The sequence below is a fragment of the Hippocampus bargibanti genome, linkage group LG19 (genome assembly GCF_051943395.1).
Source record: "Hippocampus bargibanti isolate YZ-2025 linkage group LG19, ASM5194339v1, whole genome shotgun sequence".
Lineage (NCBI taxonomy): Eukaryota > Metazoa > Chordata > Actinopteri > Syngnathiformes > Syngnathidae > Hippocampus > Hippocampus bargibanti.
In genome coordinates, this window is record NC_142752.1 from 316,646 (window position 1) to 338,248 (window position 21,603).

Here is a 21,603-nt window from a genome sequence, read left to right on the forward strand (position 1 = left end):
TGAAGCGTTCCAGGCTCATTTTGGGACGGTTATTTGCTCCGTGGCCGTCGTCCATTTGAGCGGGACGACGAGTCTTCCGTGTACCAAAATGTTGCTTTGCTGTTCAACGAAGCTTTTCTCCAGAGACATTTCGGTCGCATTCGTGTCACCTGAGGGGAGGGCGACAAAAGAAGCGATAGGCGGGGGTGGGGGTGGGGGTTAAAAAAAAAACCCTTCGCCAAATGAACAATGTCCGGCGATCATGTGACATATCGGCTTTCTGTCAACATGTTGTGGAAATGCTCGGGCGAGTCTGCAAATGATTTTGCGCTTCTTGTCGCTTTGCTTTGGTTGGAGCTGGCTGGGAGCGGGCGGCGCTTTTTGGACATTCAACCGAGTGAGCAGCCGACTGGGCCTTTTCCCTCGTGGGTCAAAGTCGCGTTCAACAAAAGGGGGAGGCGGACTCGGGTGAGCAAGAAAAACGTCGCTTTCGGGGAGTTGGCCGCTGACACTGGATACTTGCGACCCCCCAACGCCGTTTCCCAGTGCACGTCAGCTGGGTGGCGCTGCGAGGGGGCGACCTGTCGTCCGGGGTCCCTCGGGGTGGCCGCGAAGGAGGCCGGCTCGGAGCCAAGGCCGCTCGCTAATGCTACTTTTAGCTCCACCTGTTGTCACGTACTTGTTTTGGCGCTAACAATCCGTCTTGTGTCAACGACGGCTTTGATTTAGCATCCGCGCCGGCCCCAAATCCGTGACGTTCGGGGCTTTTTTTGGCGTGACGGAGCCTTGCGGCGACACGTGACCGGCGTGGTCGCAAAGTGGCAGCTGTCACGATTCACGCGACCAAGTTAGAAGAGGCCAAGGGGTCGGGTTGCACCCCTCTTTCACCCTCCCAGGCTGACCCCCCGCTCGCCACGATTTGGCAGCGTTTTTGCCTTGATTTTATTTTGGAAGGGGGTTGTATCTTTCTTCATCTGCCTAACGACAAGGAGGGCGAAATCCTGACAGCATCTCGGTTGCGCCGCGAGAGCCGCGTTGCGCGTGCCGACTAGCGCAAAAGCTGGGAGTCGAACATCTTGATCTGAGGGCCTTTTTTTCATCTTGGAAATGTTGACCATATAAAGCGGTGGCATGACTTCCAAGCACATACGTACAGGTTCTTTTGTCAATGTTTCCAATCGTATTGGTTGTGTTTTGAATGCTCTTTCTTGGCGCGAATGAGGCCTCGCTAATACGCCCGAGGGGGCGGGGCTTCCGGTGTCCACCGCATGGGCCGTCGCGTATCATTGTTGTCAAAAAAACAATCTGATAATTGAACTAACTGCGAGAGTTTTTTTCCCCGTGCTTCTCTGCCGTCTTAAAAGGCCCGCTTGTGCTCAAAACCAGAACTCCTTTTTTTCTCCTCCCAGTGGCGAGCGAGTGTGCGTGAATTTGACACCCTATAAAAAGTTGCCTTTTCAGTCTTTTGCTTTTTTTTTTGGATGGTAAGGGTTGGGGGGTCACTGGCGGGCCACCCAAAAAAAGTGTAACGTGATCATTAGCTCGGCGCTGGCGAGGATTGCAAGGGTGTCGCGGAGGCGCGGGGTCAGGAGGTCAACGTCGATCGTCTGCGAATGACGCGCCAAAGCGACTGGAGAATCCATCCAGAGGGAAGCAGTGCGAGCTTTCTTTTCAGAGAAAACGCACCAGACAGGAAACCGCATCATATTTGCGCTCCGGCGTCTGCAGACTGCGTCAAGGTGTTTGGCTCTCCGTATTATGCAGACGCTCGCTAGCTGGCTAGCTCGCTCGTGGGGTCATCCGAGTGGAGACTGGCTCAAAGGTTCCCCGCCTTGGGTTTTTTTCCCCACACTTTTGAAGTTGTTGTGATGAAATGATTTCAACTTGCTGGTTGGGTCGCTCGGCCTTTAAACAACACTCCAATAACTGGTTGCGGAGGAGCTCATGAATAATGGAAGCAAACGCCATCAGGGCCAGAGCTCCTTTTTCAGACGCCTTTTCATGAAGTGATGAGCGGCCTGCCGGCTGCCTGGTAAATAATCCTTTCAAAACGCCTCTTTGAAGGCGCAACAGGCCGGAGGTGGACAAAGCGCGGCCGCCATCTGCCCTCCGCAAAGACTCCACGCCAAAGCCAATCGACGGCCAGCTGCTCCGTCGGGGGGCAGGACCCCCAAAAACTCACTCATAACATCAGAGAAGCAAACCGAGAAAAAGGCCATCCAGGAGTAAGGGGGGGGGGGCAATACGAGCATGTGTGAAGGGGGAGAGGGAAGGAAGGAAGGACAGAAAGAATCAAGGAAAAGGAAGGGAAGGAAGGGAAGGGTGGAAAAATGGGGCAAGCGGTAGAGCATTCGGCGGGCGGGCATCTGAGGGGCTCCTGGACAGAGACGTGCCCGGGAGAACAATTCCTTGCGCATGCTTGGGAGCCGGCCAACAAAGACTTGTCGGGCGTCCCCGATCCACGTCAAAACGTTGGCCTTCGTGGCTCGGCCCGCTACTAGCTAGCTCGATGGACGCCATTTTGCAAGCGGCCATCTGAAATGTAGCCGACGGAGGCCAAACAAGGGAGTCATTCATGCTGCCGTCCGGTGAAATGGAGACAATCGGCTCAATCTGCCAAAGTTGCTCTCGCCGTCTGACTTGGCCGAGTGGCCTTTCTTTGCCGCTCTCTTTTTTTAATCACGCTCATCAGATTAGCCTGGCCAAGCGCTTCGCAATTAAGGGCCAGCCAGCCAGCGCACGTCCGTCACTTGCTTTTCATTTGCGCTCATTGGGCGCAAAGACCCCCCAGGAGGAGCGACTCCAATGCGCTCGCCCACCCGCGCCCTCACCCGGCCGGGCGAGCGTCCACCCGGTGACCTGCTTGGGGAAATTAGCCAACAAAAGTGGCAAAAGCTTCTATTCTTCCAGAGCGCAAAATTTGGGCTGACGAAAAACAGTGCTGGGGGCGTTTTTTTTTTGTTTTTTTATAAAAGCTTCCTTTTTCACTCTCTTGTATAGAGTCCAAGTGCACCTAAAGAAGAAAAAAAGGAGTGGGGGTTCATTTATGGAGACAAAGGTGAGGGATAGTTTTACGCCCCCCCCCCTCACTCCAGGCTGGGGGGCAGGGTGGGAGGCACAATGTATTTTGCATGAAAGGAAGGCGGCTAAGGTTACGGCGGTGAGAACCACTCACGCAAATGGGGGGGGGGGGGGGGGGGGGTAGCAAGGGAAGCGTGCCTTCGGGACATCCGGGACAGACAAAAAAATGTCTCTGTCCCCTTTCAGTTGGACTTTCAAACGGCCCTTAGACAGGGTCTGTTGTCACTCACACATTAAATGGATTATGATGATTATTAAGCGAAACGTCCGACACCTTCAAAGAAGTTCAGATGAAGAAACCTTTTCATCGATGGACCATTCCTGTCCGACTCAGAGCTTGCACAGACCTATTAATAATAATAATAATAATAATAATACAAATACATGTCATTTCTAAGCTCTCAAGGTCACTTTACAGTCACAGGATCAGTTTTTCTGTGGGTGAGCAGCGGCAGCCACACGCGCCAGCGTTCACTCAACCCGGAAGTAACTCAAATAGAATAGTAAGACAAAGACAGTAAATCGACAGCAAATCGATAACAAGCTGGATACCCAGCCAGATAGCTAACGGACAGCAAATAGACAGTTAGCAAGCGAGCCAGCCAGCTAGCTAGCCAGCCTATTAGGATTAAAGTGGAAGGAATGTCATGGGGAAATCTCACAAGTTGGTCCGGCTTGATTTAGGGGCCGTGATAAATGGCAAAGAAGCACGTTTCGGTCTGCCGGGCGACAAATGGGCGCCGTTGCGCTCAGTCGCCCGCGTCTGCCGTCTTGTTGTTGTCGTCGCGGCGCTCGGAATGGTCAGACGTCCACCAAATGTCATTTGTCTTTTGTTGTCCCTCCTGTGATCCGCCCACGCTGCGCGCCGTGGTTCCGTTTTGCTTTTTTCCTTCGGGCACATTTGAGGACACCTCCCTCCCTGCCCGGTTTGCCCTCTCCACTCGCTGTGAAAATATTCCAGCGGGGGAGGCGCCTCCCACCCGACGCTCACAAAAGGCATCTTCTCCAGGTTCCAATGTGCCGAAATCCGCCATTTTCGACATCCCGGTTGACGATTTGGCCACATTGACTTGACTGGGGCAATGTTGGCCACTCTCAAAGTTGAGCGGCTGCGAATGTGGATTGAGTGACAGGTGAGAGAGCGAGTGTGAGGACGAGCGAGGGAGGGAGGGAGGGAGAGGGAGGGAGGGCATTGCAAGGGTGAGTGAAAGACTCCCCACTTGAGAAGAAGACGGCGGCAGCAGTGCACGGATGGAGCGCCTCGGTCCAAGTCAGGAAGCTTAACTAACCGCTTTTTACCGTCAACATCGGAGGAGTTGTTCTCAGAAAAGGCCGAGCGGACGGAGAGAACGTCCATTTCAAGCACGTGACCAGACGCGGCGTGACGCCGAAACGCACTTTGAATTGGACATTCAGTCAGAGAGAAAGAAAAAGAAAGATTGGCAACGCCAACGCAGGCCGGCGGCCCGGTGGATGACATCATCGCGTTATGCTAACAAGCGCCCGACTGCCGTGACCTGACCGCACTTTTCAGGTAGGGCGCACGGGAGGGGGGCTGCGCTAGTTTTTCTTAGGAGAAACGGGTTTGTTTGTGGGCGCAGAATTGTGTGTGTCGTGGCTTGGAATTGAAGCCGATTTACGTGGGACAGGAGTCTTCAGGTAGAATGCTCGCTTGGATAAGGCACAAAGGAGGGGCCGTGCTCGTTTTTTTTTTTTTTAGGAGAAACCGGTTTGTTTTTTTTGGCACAGAATTGTGTGTGGAAATGTCGTGGCTTGGAATTGAAGCGGATTTACGTGCGACGGGAGATGTGAGACAATCAATGGATGATACAGCTTTGCGTTTGCTTTCGACACATTCCGCCATGATGTCCCTGATCCACTGCTGAAAAGGATGCTCTGATCCTCTCTTTCATCTAGTACTGCTTCATGCCACAAAGATGGCACAGCAAGTGCTGAAGAATGTGTCTTTGTGTTGTCATATTGTTTGTTATGTAGATTTTTTTTTGTTCTTTTGACTTCAAGCCTTTCCAGCAGCTCCCGTCTTTTGTTTTTCTACTTCTTTCTTTCCTTTCCTCTTCCTGTCATCACTTTGCTGCTGTGCAATGTCCATTTCCCCAGTGCGAGATGCGTTTCAATGGCTCAACGCCATCTGTTGCCAATATTTAGCCAAACGAGACCGTCGACATTGAACTGAGTGACTCTCGGGAAGAAAGATGCCTTTGAAATATATTCGTGGACAAAGTGTGTCTCTTGGAAATTGTCCAAATGAAAAAGACAAAACAAAATGGAGGACAGTTGTGTTAAGTTGAAACTGTCTCCTTCTTATGTCATTTTGTGTTCAATCTCTGACGGCAAAACATTGAACACTTCAAAAAAAAGCAAAGCGCCACTAAAAGAAAAGAAAAGAAAGAAGAATACGGAGGACATTTCAAGATGGCGCCACCCTTCCTTGGCAAATGTGCTTTCAAAAGCCTGCAAATATTCCCGCGGCGCAAAAGTACCTGGACTTTTTTTCCGTCTGCGCAGCATCACGGGGGAACGCGCCCGGGCGTGGGGTTCAAAGGTCGTCTCTTCTACCAATATTGTGGCTGGTCTCTACAAGAGGAAGAAAAAGAAGCCGTTCAGGATTTGCCCGCCCGCCGTCTCCACGCGTGCGTCCGCCGCTCCTCGGCGGCGTGTTGACACAGCCATTAAAGGGCAGCTGGTACACATTGCCCACCCGTGAGGCCCCTCCCTCCATTTACTGTCCTAATTAGTTCCTGTTCCAAATAAGAGGGAGGAATTTTAATAGAGACCCGCTGTGGGCGAAGCGCGTGCGGGGGGGGGGGGGGGGGCTTTTCTTCTTTGCTGGACTGCATTTGTGTTTGTTCACGTCCATAGCGAATCTGAGCAGCGAAAGACAGCTCCCCCCCCCACCTCCCTGTGTCCTAACCTGACCCCATCGTGACCTTTGCACCCTTTAAAGAGGGGAGTCGGAAGTGGGCTTGGGGCCAAGGTCAAGGTCAAGGGGGAACAAGTGAAAGTTCATGTCCAAACTTGGGGGCCGGCGCGACGAGGCCTCCTTCCATTGGTTGTCTGAAGGTTTCTGCTCCGCCTCATTTGCAGGTGGACAAATTCAAGCGCGAGTCTGATGCTCCAGAGCCTTCCCACAGCAGGTAAGCCACCATTTGAGCGAGTCGCGCCGGTGCCTCCAAACACCACCTTGGCTCATTCCGTCTCACACGCTCGAGTCAACACTTGAGATGCTCCTCGGGATGAGGGAGGCGGACAAACGGGACTCGGCGGAGGCGCTGCGGGTCTTCACCCTCTTGTGCACTCGCAACAGGTCTATGGAAATGCAGGACCTCGCCGGTCCTCATCATCGCCATCCCAGTGGCTCCAAACTGGACAAGAGCCACCTGGCCGTCACCGCTAATGGAACGGGAGGTGAGCCACCGCTTAGCAAGGACGCTAGCACACGTGGTCGTTTGTGGGGTCCGGAGCTTCATACCCCCCCCCCCCCCACCTTGCATTTCGTAGGTGAAAACATGAGCGCTCTAAACACGTCCGATTGGCTGCTGGGTTGCAGCAGCCCGCCCCCCGCGCCGACCTCCAAAGATTACGGTACGCAGGTGCATGCGTGTGAACTGACAGCAGCCCCTCCGAGACCCCCCCCCCCCCCAACTGCACTCGGAAGGCGACTCTTGCCTGTTTATTTGTTGCCAAATTGCTTTGGAATTGCCGGAAAGTGTTTTTCGGGGCCGTTTGCTCGCTTGAATTTTGGACAGCGGTGAGGAAACCTCGAGGCGCCACGTCAACCCAAAATCTAAACAAGACACCGAACTATGAAGAAAGTGCTTTTTAACTCATTCGCTGACATTCCCAAATGTATTCGGGAATTCAAATTATGACATAGAGAACAAATGCCAGAATCTGTTCGGGTTTTAGTTTTTGTCGCGTGGGGTGCGGATAAAGCGCTGTTTTTCCCTTCCAGCATTTGTCTTTTATCCATGTTAGCGCTTTGTTCCATCTTCAGCTGTTGTTAAATTGCTAGATCAACCAATATGGATGTATTTTATTTTGTACAACCGCCCTCATTTCAAACTCGGATAACTCTAGATCCATATCACTTAGGAATTAACTCTTTTTTTCTGACGAAAGAAAAGAGTCTACATTTTCTAATGCTGCATTGGATGTTGATGTAGTCCTAAAAGTCTGCGGGTCCCGCAACTGGAGTGACGATGACAAATTTTCCTCCAAATTTGTGCACTCCAATTTTTGCACATCAGCTGGCAGCGAATGAGTTAATTGCTCCAGATGGGAAAAAGGTTTCCTCACCACTGACGTGGAACAACAGTTGGATTTTTTGTTAGCGGTACCTTGACTCGCGTGGCCCGACTGGGGAGTGAAAAGTGTGAAGAAAGGTGGGGGGGGGGGGGGGGCCAAAATGGCTGCCGGTCCTCCTCAAACCCCAAAACAAAAAAGGAGGCACGGTTCTGGTCCTCGTTCACTGTGAAAAACGAGGGATGATTGTACCGCAATGCCGAATCTTTTCTGATTCTCGATTCAACTCTTTGTCTTGATTGAATCCGGGTCAGCCAAAAAAGGGCGTGCATTCCTGGCGTTCCAATTTGGAACGGAGTGAGTCAAGATATCGCTTGCGTGCGCTTTTTTTTTCTTGGCTGGTCAATTAGATGGAAGGTCATTTCATTCACACACTCGGGGGACAAAAACTAAACAAAAAAGCCTTCCATCAAGTGGTGCGGTACGAGGAGCGCTGGCCAAAATGGCGGCCCGTGGCGTCAATCATCAGAATGCCCCCCCCCCCCCCCCACCCCCCTCGGTTGTGTTGTGTGCTCGCCTTCCATTTTGCAAACTTGAACTTTGCTTTCCAAGTGAAAACAGAGCCCGTGAACAACAGCGACGGCGGCGGCGGCGGCGACCACCACGGGCGACGCGGCGCTGGACTCGTACGCCGCCTCAGGTAGCGCGCACGCATGCCGACTTAAAACGCACGCGGGCGCACGTGATCGGGAGGGACTTACCGAGCGCCAAGCGGAGGTGTCGACGAAGGCGATCTCAAACGACGGCCGCGTTCGGTCTGAGATTGTAATCTCGGATGGCGTCGGCGTCGCTCCTGCCAAGAAAGAGAGCAAGCGCATTGGTCATTTGGCAAAGGAAGTGACGTGACAACATGGCGATATGCCGACATGGCGACCTGGCGACATAGCAACATGGTGACTTAGCAATATGGCGACATTGCGACATAGCAACCTGGCAATATGGCGACCTGACAAATCTCTTGGAAGTGTCAATTGTTTTTTTGTTGTATGGCGTTGGGCTAAGCAACGACGGCGACATCCGGCCAATGATCTGGTTCTCTTCCGGTCCCGTTCAATGGCTTTGACTTCAAGTATTTGTCAAGTCATCGCGCAGCGCTTCAAGTTGCGTTGCCGCAATTCCGCGTGGACGGAACCCCAACGATGTTGACGGCCGTTTGTTTGCAGTCATTACCAGCGGTGGATACAGCCCTCGCTCGGCGCACCAGTACTCCCCTTCCCTGTACCCGTCCAAGTAAGTGGACCCCACCCGCCCACCTCTTCCATTTTGCCTGTTTTTCTTGATCATGTGGCGTTCCAAAGTGTGAGCGACGCGATTTGCCGCCTCAGGCCGTACCCTCACATCCTGTCCGCGCCGCCCGCCTCGTCCATGGCGCCGTACGCGGGCCAGCCGCAGTTGGGCGGCACGCAGCAGTCGGCGGTCTACACCTATTGCCCGACGGGCCAGGCGTACGGACTGCCCGGCTACGGTAGCGGGCCGCGCGCCGGGATTTGTCGGCCCGGGGATTGGTCGCCGAATGACACGGCGGGTTCCCTTTAGACCTGGGCGTGATGCTGCCGGGCGTCAAGACGGAAGGCGGCCCGGCCCGGAGTCCGTCTCCTCTGCAGAGCAGCCTCAGCTACGGCCCCGGTTTCACCGCGCCTCAGCCCGGACAGACGGCCTACTCGCCCTACCAGATGCCAGGTCACCCCCGGAGGGTTTTCGGGACAAGGTCCGGCGCCGTTCGCGTCCCACTCACGGTCTTTTGTGGGGTCTCCTTCCAGGTTCGAGTTTCACAACGTCCTCGGGCCTCTACGCCGCCGGCAACTCGGCGTCCGGTCCCGCCAACTACGCGGCAACTCAGCAGGTAGCGTTCGTTTGACGCCGAGTCATCAAAAAGGCCAAAACGTCTGCTTTCGACATCATCTCCGCGATAAACTTTCACACGCAATTTTCCCGTGCCTCGATCGAGTAGATGTCGAAGACGCGTCATCAGAGCGCCTCGCCCTTTGTTTTCACTCCAAGGCACATTTGCGAGAGCACTTAAGAGGGCAAAAAAAGGCCTCTTACGGACGTGGAAATGAAATAATGCCAGGATTTTATAAGGGAGACTTGCTGCGGACGATTTGGCCGCATCTGTGGGACGGATTGTCTGTTTGGCGGGAAAAGGGCTCGGAACGTGCGGGCGGGCGGGGGGAAACCTTGTAAAAGTCACGACAGACCGGCCATTTTGTTCTGTGGGCAGGATTATTCCCCGTACGTCAACTTTGGCCAAAACCAGTACGGCCAGTATTACTCGGGCTACGGGCCGTACGTGAGCGCCGGCGGCGCGGCGGCGGCGGCGCGCCCGCGGGCGCCTACCAACTGCAGGACGCCGTGACGGGCCAGGCGGTAGAACTCCACCCGGGTGAGTGGCCCCGCTTTCCCTTCGGGCAAAACCGCCAACGGCGCCACGATGTGACGTGTTGCGACGCAACCTCAGCGGACTTTGACGCGGCGCAGAGGCCCCCCGCGCCCATCAAAGACCCGGACGAGCCGGCGTGCCGCGGCGGCGGCGCCAAGTCGCGAGGCAGGAGCCGCAAGAACAACCCGTCGCCGCTGCCCGATAGCGACCTGGAGGTAAAACCAAGGCCGCTTACCTTCCCGGCAGACCCGTGGACAAAGTCCTTGACGCTCGAGCATCTTGGCTCGCTGTCCGCAGAGGGTTTTTGTCTGGGATCTGGACGAGACCATCATTGTCTTCCATTCTCTGCTCACGGGCTCCTACGCACAGAAATACGGCAAGGTGAGCATCCCCACGACATTTGCGGGCTAGCGCGCGCGTGGTAGCTTGGAAAGTCGCGTTTCGCGATGCTCGTATTGTCTGTGCGTGACACGCTCGATAGATGAAAAGCTTTCTTCAGCCGTCATCTGTACTTTTTTTGAAGGTGTCGGACGTTTCGCTTCTTATCCAAGAAGCTTCGTCAGCAAAAAGACTTACTGGTCGTTTCGGCCCTATATATAGTCCTCTGCCCCCCCCCCCCCCAACCTGAGAGCAGGGACCAATCATAGCAGAGTCCGGTACCGCCACGTCTGGACAGTAGGGATATATATATATATATATATATATATATATATAGGGCCGGAACTACCAGTAAGACTTGAGTTTGCTGACAAAGTTTCTTGGATAAGAAGCGAAACGTCCGACACTTTCAAATTTGTACAGATGACGGCTGAAGAAACCTTTTCATCGATGGACCATTCCCGTACGACTGAGAGCTTACGCAGACGACATGCTCAATTCAAAAGGACCAGAAGGAAATTGCAGTCTCGGCCCCAGAGTGGACCTCGTGGCCCACTCTGGTTCTAGGAACCCTCCGGAGGGTCACGTGGTCTCGTCACTTTCTGATAAAGTCGCCCGCCAACCATTTGCACCCAAACGTACGCCTTCAAAGAAGAGCGCGCCTTCGGCCCGCCTGCATGAGATATGGCGGCAGCTGTGTCTGTTCGCGCCTCTCCCAAAAATAGTCTTGATGCTATTGGCATAGCAACGGCGAGAGCCGGACAGCCTCCCACGCGCGCCGCCGGCAAACGTCGCCCCGTTTCTTCATCAAAGGGCGTTTTGAGCGGAAGGATCGGAGAACCGAAAAGGAAGGTGACCATGAGGTCGTTGACCGAGTCGACGGTGAAACGCACGGCCGCAACACGCGCTAGCTGCCCGTCATCTGGCGGCGACCACAAAATGAATGTATTTTGCCCTCCCGCTTCAGGACCCCCCCATGGCGGTCACGCTGGGCCTGAGGATGGAGGAGATGATCTTCAACTTGGCCGACTCGCACTTGTTCTTTAACGACTTGGAGGTGAGGCGCCAAAGCGCCGCTTGCGCTTGACGCCAAACGCGCCATTGACAAAAATCAAGTTGAGAGAGAAAAGAAAGCATTTTTTGGACTAGATTGCTCTCTTGCAATTGTTCGTCTTCACGTCATTGTGTGTAGGAATGCGATCAGGTACATATTGACGATGTCTCATCTGATGACAACGGGCAGGACTTGAGGTGAGGACCACGCCCGTTGGCGTCAATCATCGCGCCTAAAGGACAACCGACAGCATCTTTTTGCTTCCTAACTGACATCAGAAAAACGTTTGAATAGCCAAAAAGCTAAAATAGCCAAAACACGCGAGATGATGTTTTTAGCCAAATGCAAAACACCAATCAAAATGACGTCAAGTGGCCCAAAACTGCCACAAAACCAGCTCGGAACTGGGCAGATTCAGAAAGCCCTGCCCCCTTGTTCGTGACGTCATGCCATTATACTCCTTCACAAACTGCCTTGCTCCAGAATCAAAACAATGGCTTCAGATTCGGAAAAGATGCTTTCTTGTTACTCATCCAGTTATGAATATGATTCAAATAGTTCTGAAGAGGAAAGCATACATGTTTGGAATCGATTCAAGAAGTCCTTCCGTATCAATTCGAGCCATCTGGATTGAAATGTAGCGTCCCAGAAAATGCACCAGATGGCGCCCAAGCTCCGTTGGAAATGGGCTAATTTGTCTGCTGGGAATTTGTGTCAACTAGTATCAAATAGTAGTGCAACACACAACCATTCACCATGGCGCTATTGATGTCGTTTTCCTTCTAATTTCGCCATCAACACGATGTTTTCAGACCAAACAAAGTACCTAAAATGCATTGTGTGTCGCTTTCTCGGTCAGGGGCGGTCCAAACGTGACATCATGTCAGGAATCGTCACCAACTCGAAAACATATTCAGTTAACACGTAAAATATAGCTCTATGTGCTGGAATCTTTGGAAAATCGGCTCAGTAAAAGTCGTTTCAAGTGATTTGACAAATTATGGACGCAACCTGTCGGGAGGTGTCGGTTGTCCTTTCAGCAAAATTGGACAGCTTCATTTCTAAAGCTTCATTTCAAGCACGCCAGTGATGGCCCTCCTCCTTCTCGCCGACAGCACTTATAGTTTTGCAACGGATGGCTTCCACGCAGCGGCGACCAGCGCCAACCTGTGCCTGGCGACGGGCGTCCGCGGCGGCGTGGACTGGATGAGGAAGCTGGCCTTCCGCTATCGCCGCGTCAAAGAGTTGTATAGCACCTACAAAAACAACATGGCGGGTAGGATAACTCGGGACGGTTATGATGAGGTGCTAACGCTAACGCCTGCGCTAACGGGCAGGCTTGCTGGGTCCCGCCAAAAGGGACGCTTGGCTGCAGCTGCGCGCCGAGGTGGAAGTCCTGACCGACTCGTGGCTCACGCACGCCCTCAAGTCGCTTTCCATCGTCAGCGCCAGGTGCCGCCTCCCACCTCTTCCCGTCATACGCGAGCATTAGCGTGACTACTACTACTACTAATAATAATACGTTTCATTTCTAAGTGCCTTTCAAAACGCTCAAGGTCACTTTACAGTCAAGTTTTTCTGTGGGTGAGCAGCAGCTGCCGCACGCGCCAGCTTTCACTCAACCCGGAAGTAACACAAAGAGATAGGAAGCTAGCTAACAGAAGATAGCTAATAATAATACTAATACATTGTATTTATCATCGCCTTTCAAAACTGTCAAGGTCATAGCTAATAGATAGCTAGCTACATAGCTAATAAATAGATAGCTAGCTTGATAGCGAGCGAGCGAGACTATTTTCCACTTTAGATTTTTTTTTTGTGAATAACAAAGTGGTCCCGTCCCACAGGAGCAACTGCGTCAACGTGCTGGTGACGACGACGCAGCTCATACCAGCCATGGCTAAAATTCTGCTCTACAGTCTGGGCTCCGCCTTCCCTGTGGAGAACATTTACAGCGCCACAAAAATAGGTGAGACGACGCTGAAAAGTTGTTGGCGCGTTTGGACTCCAGAAAGACTTTGAAAAGCATGCTAAAAATCGGACTCACTGGAACAACACCCAGGTAGTAAAAAGCGACAAAATGGCCGATGCTCTTGGGTGACTTTGTTCCCCTAAGCGGCAACGGAACCGCCGATTGACAATGACAGGTCACGCTTTAGCTTACGAACTTTACTAACATTAAATTTGTGAGCATAAAATCTTGCCATACGAACTAGTTTTTCGGCGAACAAACCAAACCACACGGCACCACGGTGTCGGCGGACTAGTTTTCCACATCCCCTTTGAGTGCAGATGTGGTTGTTATCGAGTAGAGTACTTTTGTTATGAAGGGACCAAAAAGGCCCCCACCACAGGCTCGTGTTAAGCCAAAGAGGACACAAAAGAAAATGACGGAGATCATTGAAAAACACCAACGACGTGTGCGTTTGTGTGACTTAGCGTCCCAGTATCAGTATGCTAAGTCCACCGTTGATTGCTACGCGTGGCTAAGAGTGTTTCTGTATTTGTTTCTGCAACGGTCTGAGGCAATAGAAGAGGTTGAAAAAATTTTGTTGATTTGGATTAACGAAAAGCAGCTAGCAGGGGACAGTGTGAGTGAGGGTATTAGTGCCGAGAAAGCACGGCAACTTCACTCGGATATCATCAAGAGGCAACTACATCAACGACCATCACAATTGTCAATAAAACGACTTTATTACACAGTACGGTTTATTTATTTAATGACAATACAATAGCACATTATACATAAAAGAAGGTCTATTTTGTGTCGTTTTAAGGCTTATTAAGTAGAAAATGATGTTTTATGGGGACCTGGGAACGGATTATTCTCATGTTTATGGGTCTAGGTAGGTCACAGGCGTTTTTTTTTTTTGTCTGAAATGAAATCATGAGGCAAGGCTGTGAAAGCTATTTTGTGTGTCCAGGCAAAGAGAGCTGTTTTGAGCGTATTGTGTCCCGCTTTGGCACTAACATTACCTATGTTGTGATTGGCGATGGCAAGGATGAGGAGCATGCGGCCGCTCAGGTAACCGACTTTTCCACTTGTTTTGTGTTTGACCGCAGCTTTTCTTCCTCCTTGTGTTCTCCTGCAGGCAAAGAAAGTTGCTTTGAGCGCATAACGCAAAGGTTTGGCAGGAAAGTAGTGTATGTTGTAGTGGGGGACGGTGCGGAAGAGGAGCAGGCGGCCAAAAAGGTAATTGGACCTCGCCGGCCGTGGGCCCGCCCACTCGGCGCCGTGCGAGCTCTCCGATTGGCTGACGCCTGCCTGTCTTTTGCCCTCGAGGGGTGCTTTCTTCCGGGCTCGAACCGTGAAAAAAACAACTAAAACTCGTCTTAACCGGAGTGCGACAAAGTCCACTCGTTTTAAGAGCCGCTTTATCGCTACATTCGGGTTAACGCTGTGAAAAATATCCCACGTTCGGGTTAGCGTCGTAGTTTGTGGGCTAAAGCAGTCGTCGAACAAACACAACGTGTGCTAAACTCCCTCGTCCGACTACGTCCGATGTCCCGGAAGACGAGTGAAAGCGGTTTCGCCCGATTGTACAATTGGCGTTGGACGCCGCGGCAGTTCACTCACCAAGCGGCGTCGCGTCGCCTCACCAGCCGGTCGGAAAACCATTTCCGCTGCCGCTCCGGTGGCGTTTGCTAAGCGGCAGCGCCATCTTGCGTTACGCCGGAAACGTGCGCAAGTGCTTTTTCCGCTTTGCTCCGATCGTCGCGGGAAGCCAAACGCTTGACGAGGAAGCGATAAAAAAAGGTTGTTTGTCGTGCGTGGTTTTAGTTGGCCGTGCGCGCGTCTGCTTCCCGCGAGAATGGAACTCACCCCCCGTGACAAAATGTCGTCCGCAGCACAACATGCCCTTCTGGAGGATCTCCAGCCACTCTGACCTGCTGGCTTTACATCAAGCGCTGGAGTTCGAGTACCTCTAGATGTTCACTCATCACGATGGACGTCGTCGGAAGCTTTTTTTTTAGGGTGGGAGGGGGCAAACTATTGAAGAACTTGACTGCAATTTTGGCTTCCAAACGCCTGGATTTACAAACTGAATGGTCTTAAAAAGCAACGATGGGGGTTGTTTAGGTGCTCCTTGGATTGCTGATCGCTCGTCCCTGTCTGGCCAGCACGTCAGATCTTTTTTTTTAAAGCATTTTCTTCTGTGGTCCGTCCGTGTAAATTATTTGCAATAAATATGAAGGGCCGAGGTGTGGCTGGTCTGTTCAACTTGTTTCATTTTTGGCCTTGTGCCTCAATATTAAAGTAAGGACAAAGAAGTGGTGTGTCGCCTGACCTGGCTCGTAGTGTCTCATAAGTGGACCAAACCTTCCCCTGAAAGCTCATTTACACACTGACTAGACTCCATCTTCAGAACAAAAAATGTGGACCAAGCTGACAATTTTTACCTCTTTGCATACCCCAAAAAGTTTTTGGGAGTATCACTCGGAAAAATGGCTGCCTATGCCCACAAACGTGAGCATAGACCTATGCTCGAGTTTGAAGAACAGTGAGCATCACTGTCCAAATCAAGAATGCCGACTAAAGTGTCGAAAATGACAAAATCAGTCAAGAAAGGAAGTGATAAAATAGGAAAAGATTCATTTTGTTACATATCGGAATAATGTTGAGTCTTTTTTGGGGGGAGGACACACCTAAAACGGGTCGTTTCTTCAGCATTCACGCAATCAATCGAAGAGAGAGGACCGTCATCATCATCATCGTCAGTTGCAAAGTTTTATTGTCTCCATTTACTCCTTGGCTTTGAAGTATTCCTCAATGACGCCTTTGGCTTGAGAGTACTTGCCATAGTCCTGTGGTCGGAATTCCCCCCCAAAAAAAGCACAAACACAAGGTTTAATGTAGGAGGCGGGCCGTTTGGACCGTCGCACAGAGCGGCAGCGACAACCGAGGGCATTTTCGGCAGTTTGTGGCCGTTTTCAGGGGCCCCGGTCATCACGGGCGAGGTGACGGGGTTCGTATAACGGCAGTCCTTCTCGCCAGTTGCTTTCGACAACGGCTGCCGCGGCACGGCAAGGAAGGCCGCGGCAGCCAGACCTGTCTGGCGCAGAGCTCCACAACCATGAAAGACAAACCACTTGCTGCGACACGCGCAAAAGAATAACTTTTAACACCCTGAAAAGCGTTCTGGTTCAAGGCCGCTAGCACAACCGCTTCACGGAGCTTCTCAAACATCTTTTGGAATTGGCTTTTATGTCATCAGCTGTGCGGTTTTTTTATTTATCGTAATACATTTCATTTATAAGCCCCTTTTAAAACTTTCAAAGGTCACTTTACAGTACCGGGATAAAATTTTCTGTGGGTGAGCAGCGGTGGCCACTCACCAGCGTTCACTCAACCCGGAAGTAACTCAAATAGATAGAAAGCTAGCTTGCTAATAGATACCTAATAGAGAGTTAGCCAGCAAGCTTGACCGCCGATAGATAAGATAGCAAGCCAACTAGACCGCTGATATCTGGTTAATAGATAACTAGCAGATAGCAAATAGATAGCTAGGTCGCTTGATAATTTATGATGTAAAAGGAACCCTAACCATGAATTGTTTTCAAAGTTTACTCTTTTAATTTAACACACAATGTAAAGCTCTTTGTTGGTGAGGTTTTAGGAAAATGCCATTTTAGATCCAGACCTACAGGTCGATTTTGGCTAAATATGTGCATTTTTCGTGTTGAAATGGCAGCTCATAGGTAGGCGTTACCTTGACGACGACACAGCTGCAGCCCACCACCTTGCGGGGTTTGCCTTCGCGGTCAATCTTGCACAGACCAGCCCACTCGCCGAGCTTCTTGTTGTCGTCCACCTGAAAGAGGGGAAGCGCGCCCACGTTGGTCACGGCCCGTCCGGCATGACGAGACGAACACGCAATGGCGGCAAGTGGCCTGCATCTCAGACACAAATTGGGTAACAGTGGCAAATTCCTCACGGCTTTCAGTAGAGGGAGCCAGATTATCATCAGCGATGCAGCTCAAATTTGACACTTTTCTAATCCAAATCCCAAGAAATGCAAAATACTAATAATTTCTTTGTCCTCACCACAAAACAAGCCTTGAAAAAAGGCGGCAAATTCCACAGAGATGAAATTCACATTTTTTTCTCTCTGTACTGTCAAAATGTGAGTCCCCCCCCCCCCCCCCCCCGCCCTTGTAATGACATTTGGAAGGTTTGACTGACCTTAATCAGGTTGATCTGATGCTCGGCGCAGAGGGCCTCCACCAGCTTGACGTAAACGGGCTCGTCGCAGTTGGCGGCGAGGACGCACAGGTGGGCCTGGCGCCTGAATGTTCCGGAAGAGCGGAAATGTCATATGGGTGACATTGCAAGGGATCCTCTCAGCGGGAGACTTTTTTTCTCTCCAAAAACATCTCAGACACAATTGGGTAACAATGGCGTTCCTCTTCAGAGATTTCAGTAGAGGGAGCCAAGAGGTCATCAATGATATTAGCTTGGAGCCAAAATGGCGGCACCTTGACATACCAGTTTCACCCAGTGACAAACACGCTTCCAAACTTATCCTGTGACTGTAAAGTGACCTTGAGAGTTTTGACAGGCGCTTGTAAATGAAATTTATTATTATTATCAGTTGCTAGCTCTTTGCTATCTATTAGTGCCACTTAGCAGTTTTTTTGACAACGATACTAGTGCAGCGTGTTCTACCGGAAACAAATTCCTTGTGCGTCCTACATACTTGGCAATAAAGATGATTCTGATTCTGATTAGCTATCTGACTGGCGAGCTATCTAGGTAGCTGTTGGTAAAGCTATACGGGTGGCTATCTAGCAAGGTATCTGTCGGCTATCGATTGGCTATTCTATCTATTTGAGTTACTTTCGGGTTGAGTGAACACTGGCACGTGTGGCTACCACTGCTCACCCGCAGAAAAATATTCCTGTGACTGTATAGTGACCTTGGGAGTTTTGAAAGGGGCTTAGAAATGAAACAAATTATTATTATTATTAAAACTGACATCAATTTTTGGGCAATATTAATGAAAATGTCAGTTATTCATTTTAGGCTGAACAAAAAAAGAAAGATTGTCACTCTTTTACAAGAGCCGTTTTGGTTAGCCTTGCCTAAAAACACATTGAGCATTTCCTATTTTATGAGGGGCTGGTCAAGACAAAGCGAGTGTCATGGATTGGGTGGATTGCGTCACTGGTCAATCAAGGTAGGATGGTTGATTTAGGGGCAACGGACATACTTGTCCAGAGCTTTGGCGGCTTCGCGGATACCACGGGCAAGGCCGTCGTTGACCAGCGCCGTCTTGAGCACTTCGGGGAGAGCGGCGATGACATCCGTCAAACCTCCAGTGGCAACACTGTCATAAAAAATAATAAGGGGGGGGGGGGGGGGTTAACAAATGCAAAACGACATCTCCAAAGGGAAAGGTGGTGAGGAGCTTCCATCTGGTCAGAGGACAAATGTCACCCATGAGAGAGTGAAGGGGTATCCGACAAAAGATTCAAAGTCATCATTCAGGCATGCGGAAGCTGAGCTCAACGGTTATTGGCTAACTGGGCAATCAATCAGAGGCATTCAGGGACTGTCAAAACATTTCACGACAGGTTACACTAAATACAAATTAAACGGGAGTGCATGTCGCCATCAACAAGAAGAGTCACCATGCAAGAAGATGTGTTCACGTGCATGTTACGTTCATTCAAATTTAGCGCTCTCGAAGCATGTCCTTCACAACAGGCAAAATAAAAAGCTTTTTCGTTCACCGGAAATTATTTCGAAGCAACAGGGTTAAAAGACGGCCAAGCAATGAGTAAAAGATGCTGTTCAAATTAAACCTCGAACATTAGACCGCCGCTTTGCCCACATGAGTCCGACGCGATGCTTATTGCTTACCCTTCCTCGGCCATTGTTGATTTCGGATGGACGTCGGGCCCAAACTTCTGCAATAAAGCGCAAACAGCAGTTGCTAAGTATTTCCCATCGTCGACGACTTGTTTTGGGAATGTCACAAAGCAGGATGGAAGATTAATCAAGCAGATTTTGTGCCGTCGATAATTGAACGTACCGTCGCCTCCTATGGGGTAGCTGAAAGAGGACGTCATAAAACCGCGACGTGGTTTTCTTGTCGCTTGGAAGGCCCCCTCACAAGCGACGGCGTCAGACGACTGCCTGTTTAGTTTTGATTCAATTGTGAATAATAATAACCATAGATTTAATTTCTAAGCGCCTTTCAAAACTCTCAAGGACACTTTACAGTCACGGGATATTTTTGTGCGGTGTGAGCACCGGCAGCCATTCGCGCCGCGCTCATGCGACTTTTATCATGTCCGTTGTTTTTATGATGCCGTAGTAAAGAAAAAAATAGCCGCCACAGCTGCATGTCTAAAAACTAATTTGTTTTGCAATACTGTGTGAGGGAGAAAAAGGTGGTTTGCTAAGTCATACAAAATTAAATTTTAAATTGAAAGAGTAATACCGTTCCGCACATCCGCGCGAATATTCAAATAAAATATGCCTTTATTAGGCTACATCAGTGGTCCCCAACCTTTTTTGCGCCACGGACCGGTTTAATGTCAATGTTTTCACAGACCGGCGGATAAATACAACAAAATAAAATGAGACGACAGGCATGGAAACTGTTTTTTGCTTTCTTTTAAATATAATAATAAACGTGAATCCATTGTGTATGTTTACACAACTTTATGAGAAACTTTCCAAAGACGTTTGTTTTTTACTCATTTTGCTAGGTTACGGTGGGCTAATTTTAGCGGTATGTATCACGTGACTCAGACATGCGTCAAGGACGGATGTAATCTGGTCATTTTTCAAAATAAAACATAGTTCGGACTCAGATAATAAATAAAACGGAAATGATGTGCCAAATTATGTACCAAATGACCCACGGACCGGCACCGGTCCGCGGCCCGGGGTTTGGGGACCTCTGGGCAACATGATATAATAATGCATATGCTGAGTTCATTTTGCAATTCAAATATTCAAAACATTATTATCAAGCAGTTCAATTCGTTATCTTGCATTTAAAAAGTAATGTTTCATTATCAATGGAGAAAAGTGATTTCATGCACAAGATGAGATTGGTCATAGATATAATTGAATGACTGAAGTAGACGGATAGTTTTTAACTTGTTCTTTATTGTTTTTTGTCATTATAGGGGAAGTCAACCCAAAAACATCTCAGACCTCTGCATATCAAAAATACAGAAAGAGTATTTAAAACAAATAATAACTGAAGAAAGTGTTGGAAGCGTCCTCCAGCTTGTTTCAGTGTCCTCTCAGAATTAGATTTTGAGAAAAGCTTCCAGATTTTCACTCTCAACTGCCTCTTCAAATGCACTGTAGTCCTGAATGGGAAAAAGGCGTGACAACATGTAGCATATATCACAATCAGAAAGAATATGGAAGCCTTGAATAGTCCCACAATGGGGAAATTTGCAAATATATGTATATACGTATGTGTCGCTACTTTGTCTGCGCGCTGTTGTAGTTGCTCAAATATTGATTCTAGTTGCATGTTCCCACACACACACTGTGAGGGAATAGGAAAAAAAAAACAAGCTTACCCCACAGTAAGTATCCCCGTTACATATTTGGGGTGGCAGTGCTTTTGGGTTCCCTATGATTGACCTCATTAAGTTCTTGTCCGCTTCACTGGCGGCAATGTCCACTTTCTCGAAAGGAATGTTCTTGGCCTCAAGAATCTGGAAGATCCTCTGTTGCCTTTTCTTGATCTGGAAGCAAAGCATATTGAAACAAGTTATCCGGCATTTGGGGACAAAGTCAACAAAAGTCAGAAAAAAATGGCGTACCTCAACGTTGCCGCTCACGCTGGTGTAAAACATTTTGACTGTCATGGCTGCAAGTTGAGTGGGAAAACAAGTGATTTGCACAAGTGGCGTCGGCTGGCAGAATTCAGACAAGGCAAGCAGGTTTGGACAAGAACCTTTGGCTGTGTCGGCACGCCCCACTTTGTGTGGGACTACTTTTCCAGTTTTGACTTGTTAAAACGTACGCCCACAAACACAGAAACGAGTGCTTGGCGGCAGAAAAGCAAGTTTTTAAGCGCCGACGGTCGACCTCAGCAACTTGCCGGGTACACACGCAAGGTTAGCTACTCTGGCGCATGTGGCTGCCACTGCTCACCCACAGAAAAACTTCTCCTGTGACTGTAAAGTGACCTTGAGAGTTTTGAAAGGCGCTTAGAAATCAAATGTATTATTATCATCTATTGGCTAGCTAGCTAGCTTTCTATCTATTTGAGTTACTTCCGGGTTGAGTGAACGCTGGCGCGTGTGGCTACCGCTGCTCACCGAGAGAAAAACTGATCCTCTGACTGTAAAGTGACCTTGAGAGTTTTGAAAGGCGCTTATGTATGAAATGTATTATTATTGTTATATGAGGTTGCCGCTAGGGTGCTTG

General features: G+C 50.1%; 3 protein-coding genes, 1 long non-coding RNA gene and 3 other non-coding genes across 8 annotated transcripts; 1 reads left to right on the forward strand and 6 right to left on the reverse strand.

The window, feature by feature from the left end:
• Positions 1–201: 201 nt before the first annotated feature.
• Positions 202–15,417, forward strand: eya4 (EYA transcriptional coactivator and phosphatase 4). The gene is given in 21 exon segments (XM_089022427.1): positions 202–447; positions 6,166–6,215; positions 6,386–6,486; positions 6,580–6,663; positions 7,936–7,964; positions 7,966–8,023; positions 8,547–8,613; positions 8,709–8,848; positions 8,920–9,063; positions 9,144–9,226; positions 9,605–9,686; positions 9,689–9,766; positions 9,842–9,978; positions 10,061–10,144; positions 11,109–11,198; positions 11,334–11,392; positions 12,311–12,471; positions 12,533–12,647; positions 13,043–13,164; positions 14,288–14,388; positions 15,045–15,417. Coding segments are annotated over 21 exon segments (2,085 nt in total). The 5' UTR covers positions 202–228; the 3' UTR covers positions 15,126–15,417.
• LOC148883384 (uncharacterized) lies at positions 12,333–15,038 on the reverse strand. The gene is made up of 3 exons (XR_016118517.1): positions 14,399–15,038; positions 14,172–14,281; positions 12,333–12,451 (listed from the first exon to the last, which is right to left on the reverse strand). It is a non-coding gene; the product is annotated as an uncharacterized LOC148883384 (long non-coding RNA).
• A 479-nt stretch (positions 15,418–15,896) lies between the features above and the next one.
• Positions 15,897–19,242, reverse strand: rps12 (ribosomal protein S12). 2 transcript variants are annotated; one of them, XM_089022459.1, is made up of 5 exons: positions 19,060–19,242; positions 18,407–18,523; positions 17,380–17,482; positions 16,907–17,008; positions 15,897–16,001 (listed from the first exon to the last, which is right to left on the reverse strand). In XM_089022459.1, exons 1-5 carry the CDS (start codon positions 19,071–19,073, stop codon positions 15,939–15,941), a joined length of 399 nt encoding a protein of 132 aa, XP_088878585.1. In that variant the 5' UTR covers positions 19,074–19,242; the 3' UTR covers positions 15,897–15,938. The 2 variants fall into 2 exon arrangements, with proteins under 2 accessions (XP_088878585.1, XP_088878586.1); XM_089022460.1 differs by lacking the exon at positions 15,897–16,001 and having other exon boundaries at positions 16,948–17,087.
• Positions 17,089–17,171, reverse strand: LOC148883386 (small nucleolar RNA SNORD100). Its single transcript, XR_016118561.1, has one exon. It is a non-coding gene; the product is annotated as a small nucleolar RNA SNORD100 (small nucleolar RNA).
• On the reverse strand, positions 17,566–17,648 carry LOC148883387 (small nucleolar RNA SNORD100). Its single transcript, XR_016118563.1, has one exon. It is a non-coding gene; the product is annotated as a small nucleolar RNA SNORD100 (small nucleolar RNA).
• On the reverse strand, positions 18,610–18,686 carry LOC148883388 (small nucleolar RNA SNORD101). Its single transcript, XR_016118560.1, has one exon. It is a non-coding gene; the product is annotated as a small nucleolar RNA SNORD101 (small nucleolar RNA).
• Positions 19,243–20,299: 1,057 nt separating the features above from the next.
• On the reverse strand, positions 20,300–21,151 carry LOC148883389 (SH3 domain-binding glutamic acid-rich-like protein 3). Its single transcript, XM_089022463.1, has 3 exons — positions 20,994–21,151; positions 20,748–20,915; positions 20,300–20,528 (listed from the first exon to the last, which is right to left on the reverse strand). Exons 1-3 carry the CDS (start codon positions 21,036–21,038, stop codon positions 20,466–20,468), a joined length of 276 nt encoding a protein of 91 aa, XP_088878589.1. The 5' UTR covers positions 21,039–21,151; the 3' UTR covers positions 20,300–20,465.
• Positions 21,152–21,603: the final 452 nt, after the last annotated feature.

Excerpts from the sequence above, each read along its gene's own strand:
- rps12 (XM_089022459.1), bottom strand. Across the intron at positions 17,483-18,406 it reads GCCGCCAAAGCTCTGGACAA|GCGCCAGGCCCACCTGTGCG; the intron begins GTATGTCCGTTG and ends CGGAACATTCAG. Across the intron at positions 16,002-16,906 it reads GCAGCTGTGTCGTCGTCAAG|GACTATGGCAAGTACTCTCA; the intron begins GTAACGCCTACC and ends TTCCGACCACAG.
- LOC148883389 (XM_089022463.1), bottom strand. The coding sequence starts at position 21,038 with ATGACAGTCAAAATGTTTTACACCAGCGTGAGCGGCAACGTTGAG. Across the intron at positions 20,916-20,993 it reads GCGTGAGCGGCAACGTTGAG|ATCAAGAAAAGGCAACAGAG; the intron begins GTACGCCATTTT and ends CTTTGCTTCCAG. Across the intron at positions 20,529-20,747 it reads ACGGGGATACTTACTGTGGG|GACTACAGTGCATTTGAAGA; the intron begins GTAAGCTTGTTT and ends TTTCCCATTCAG.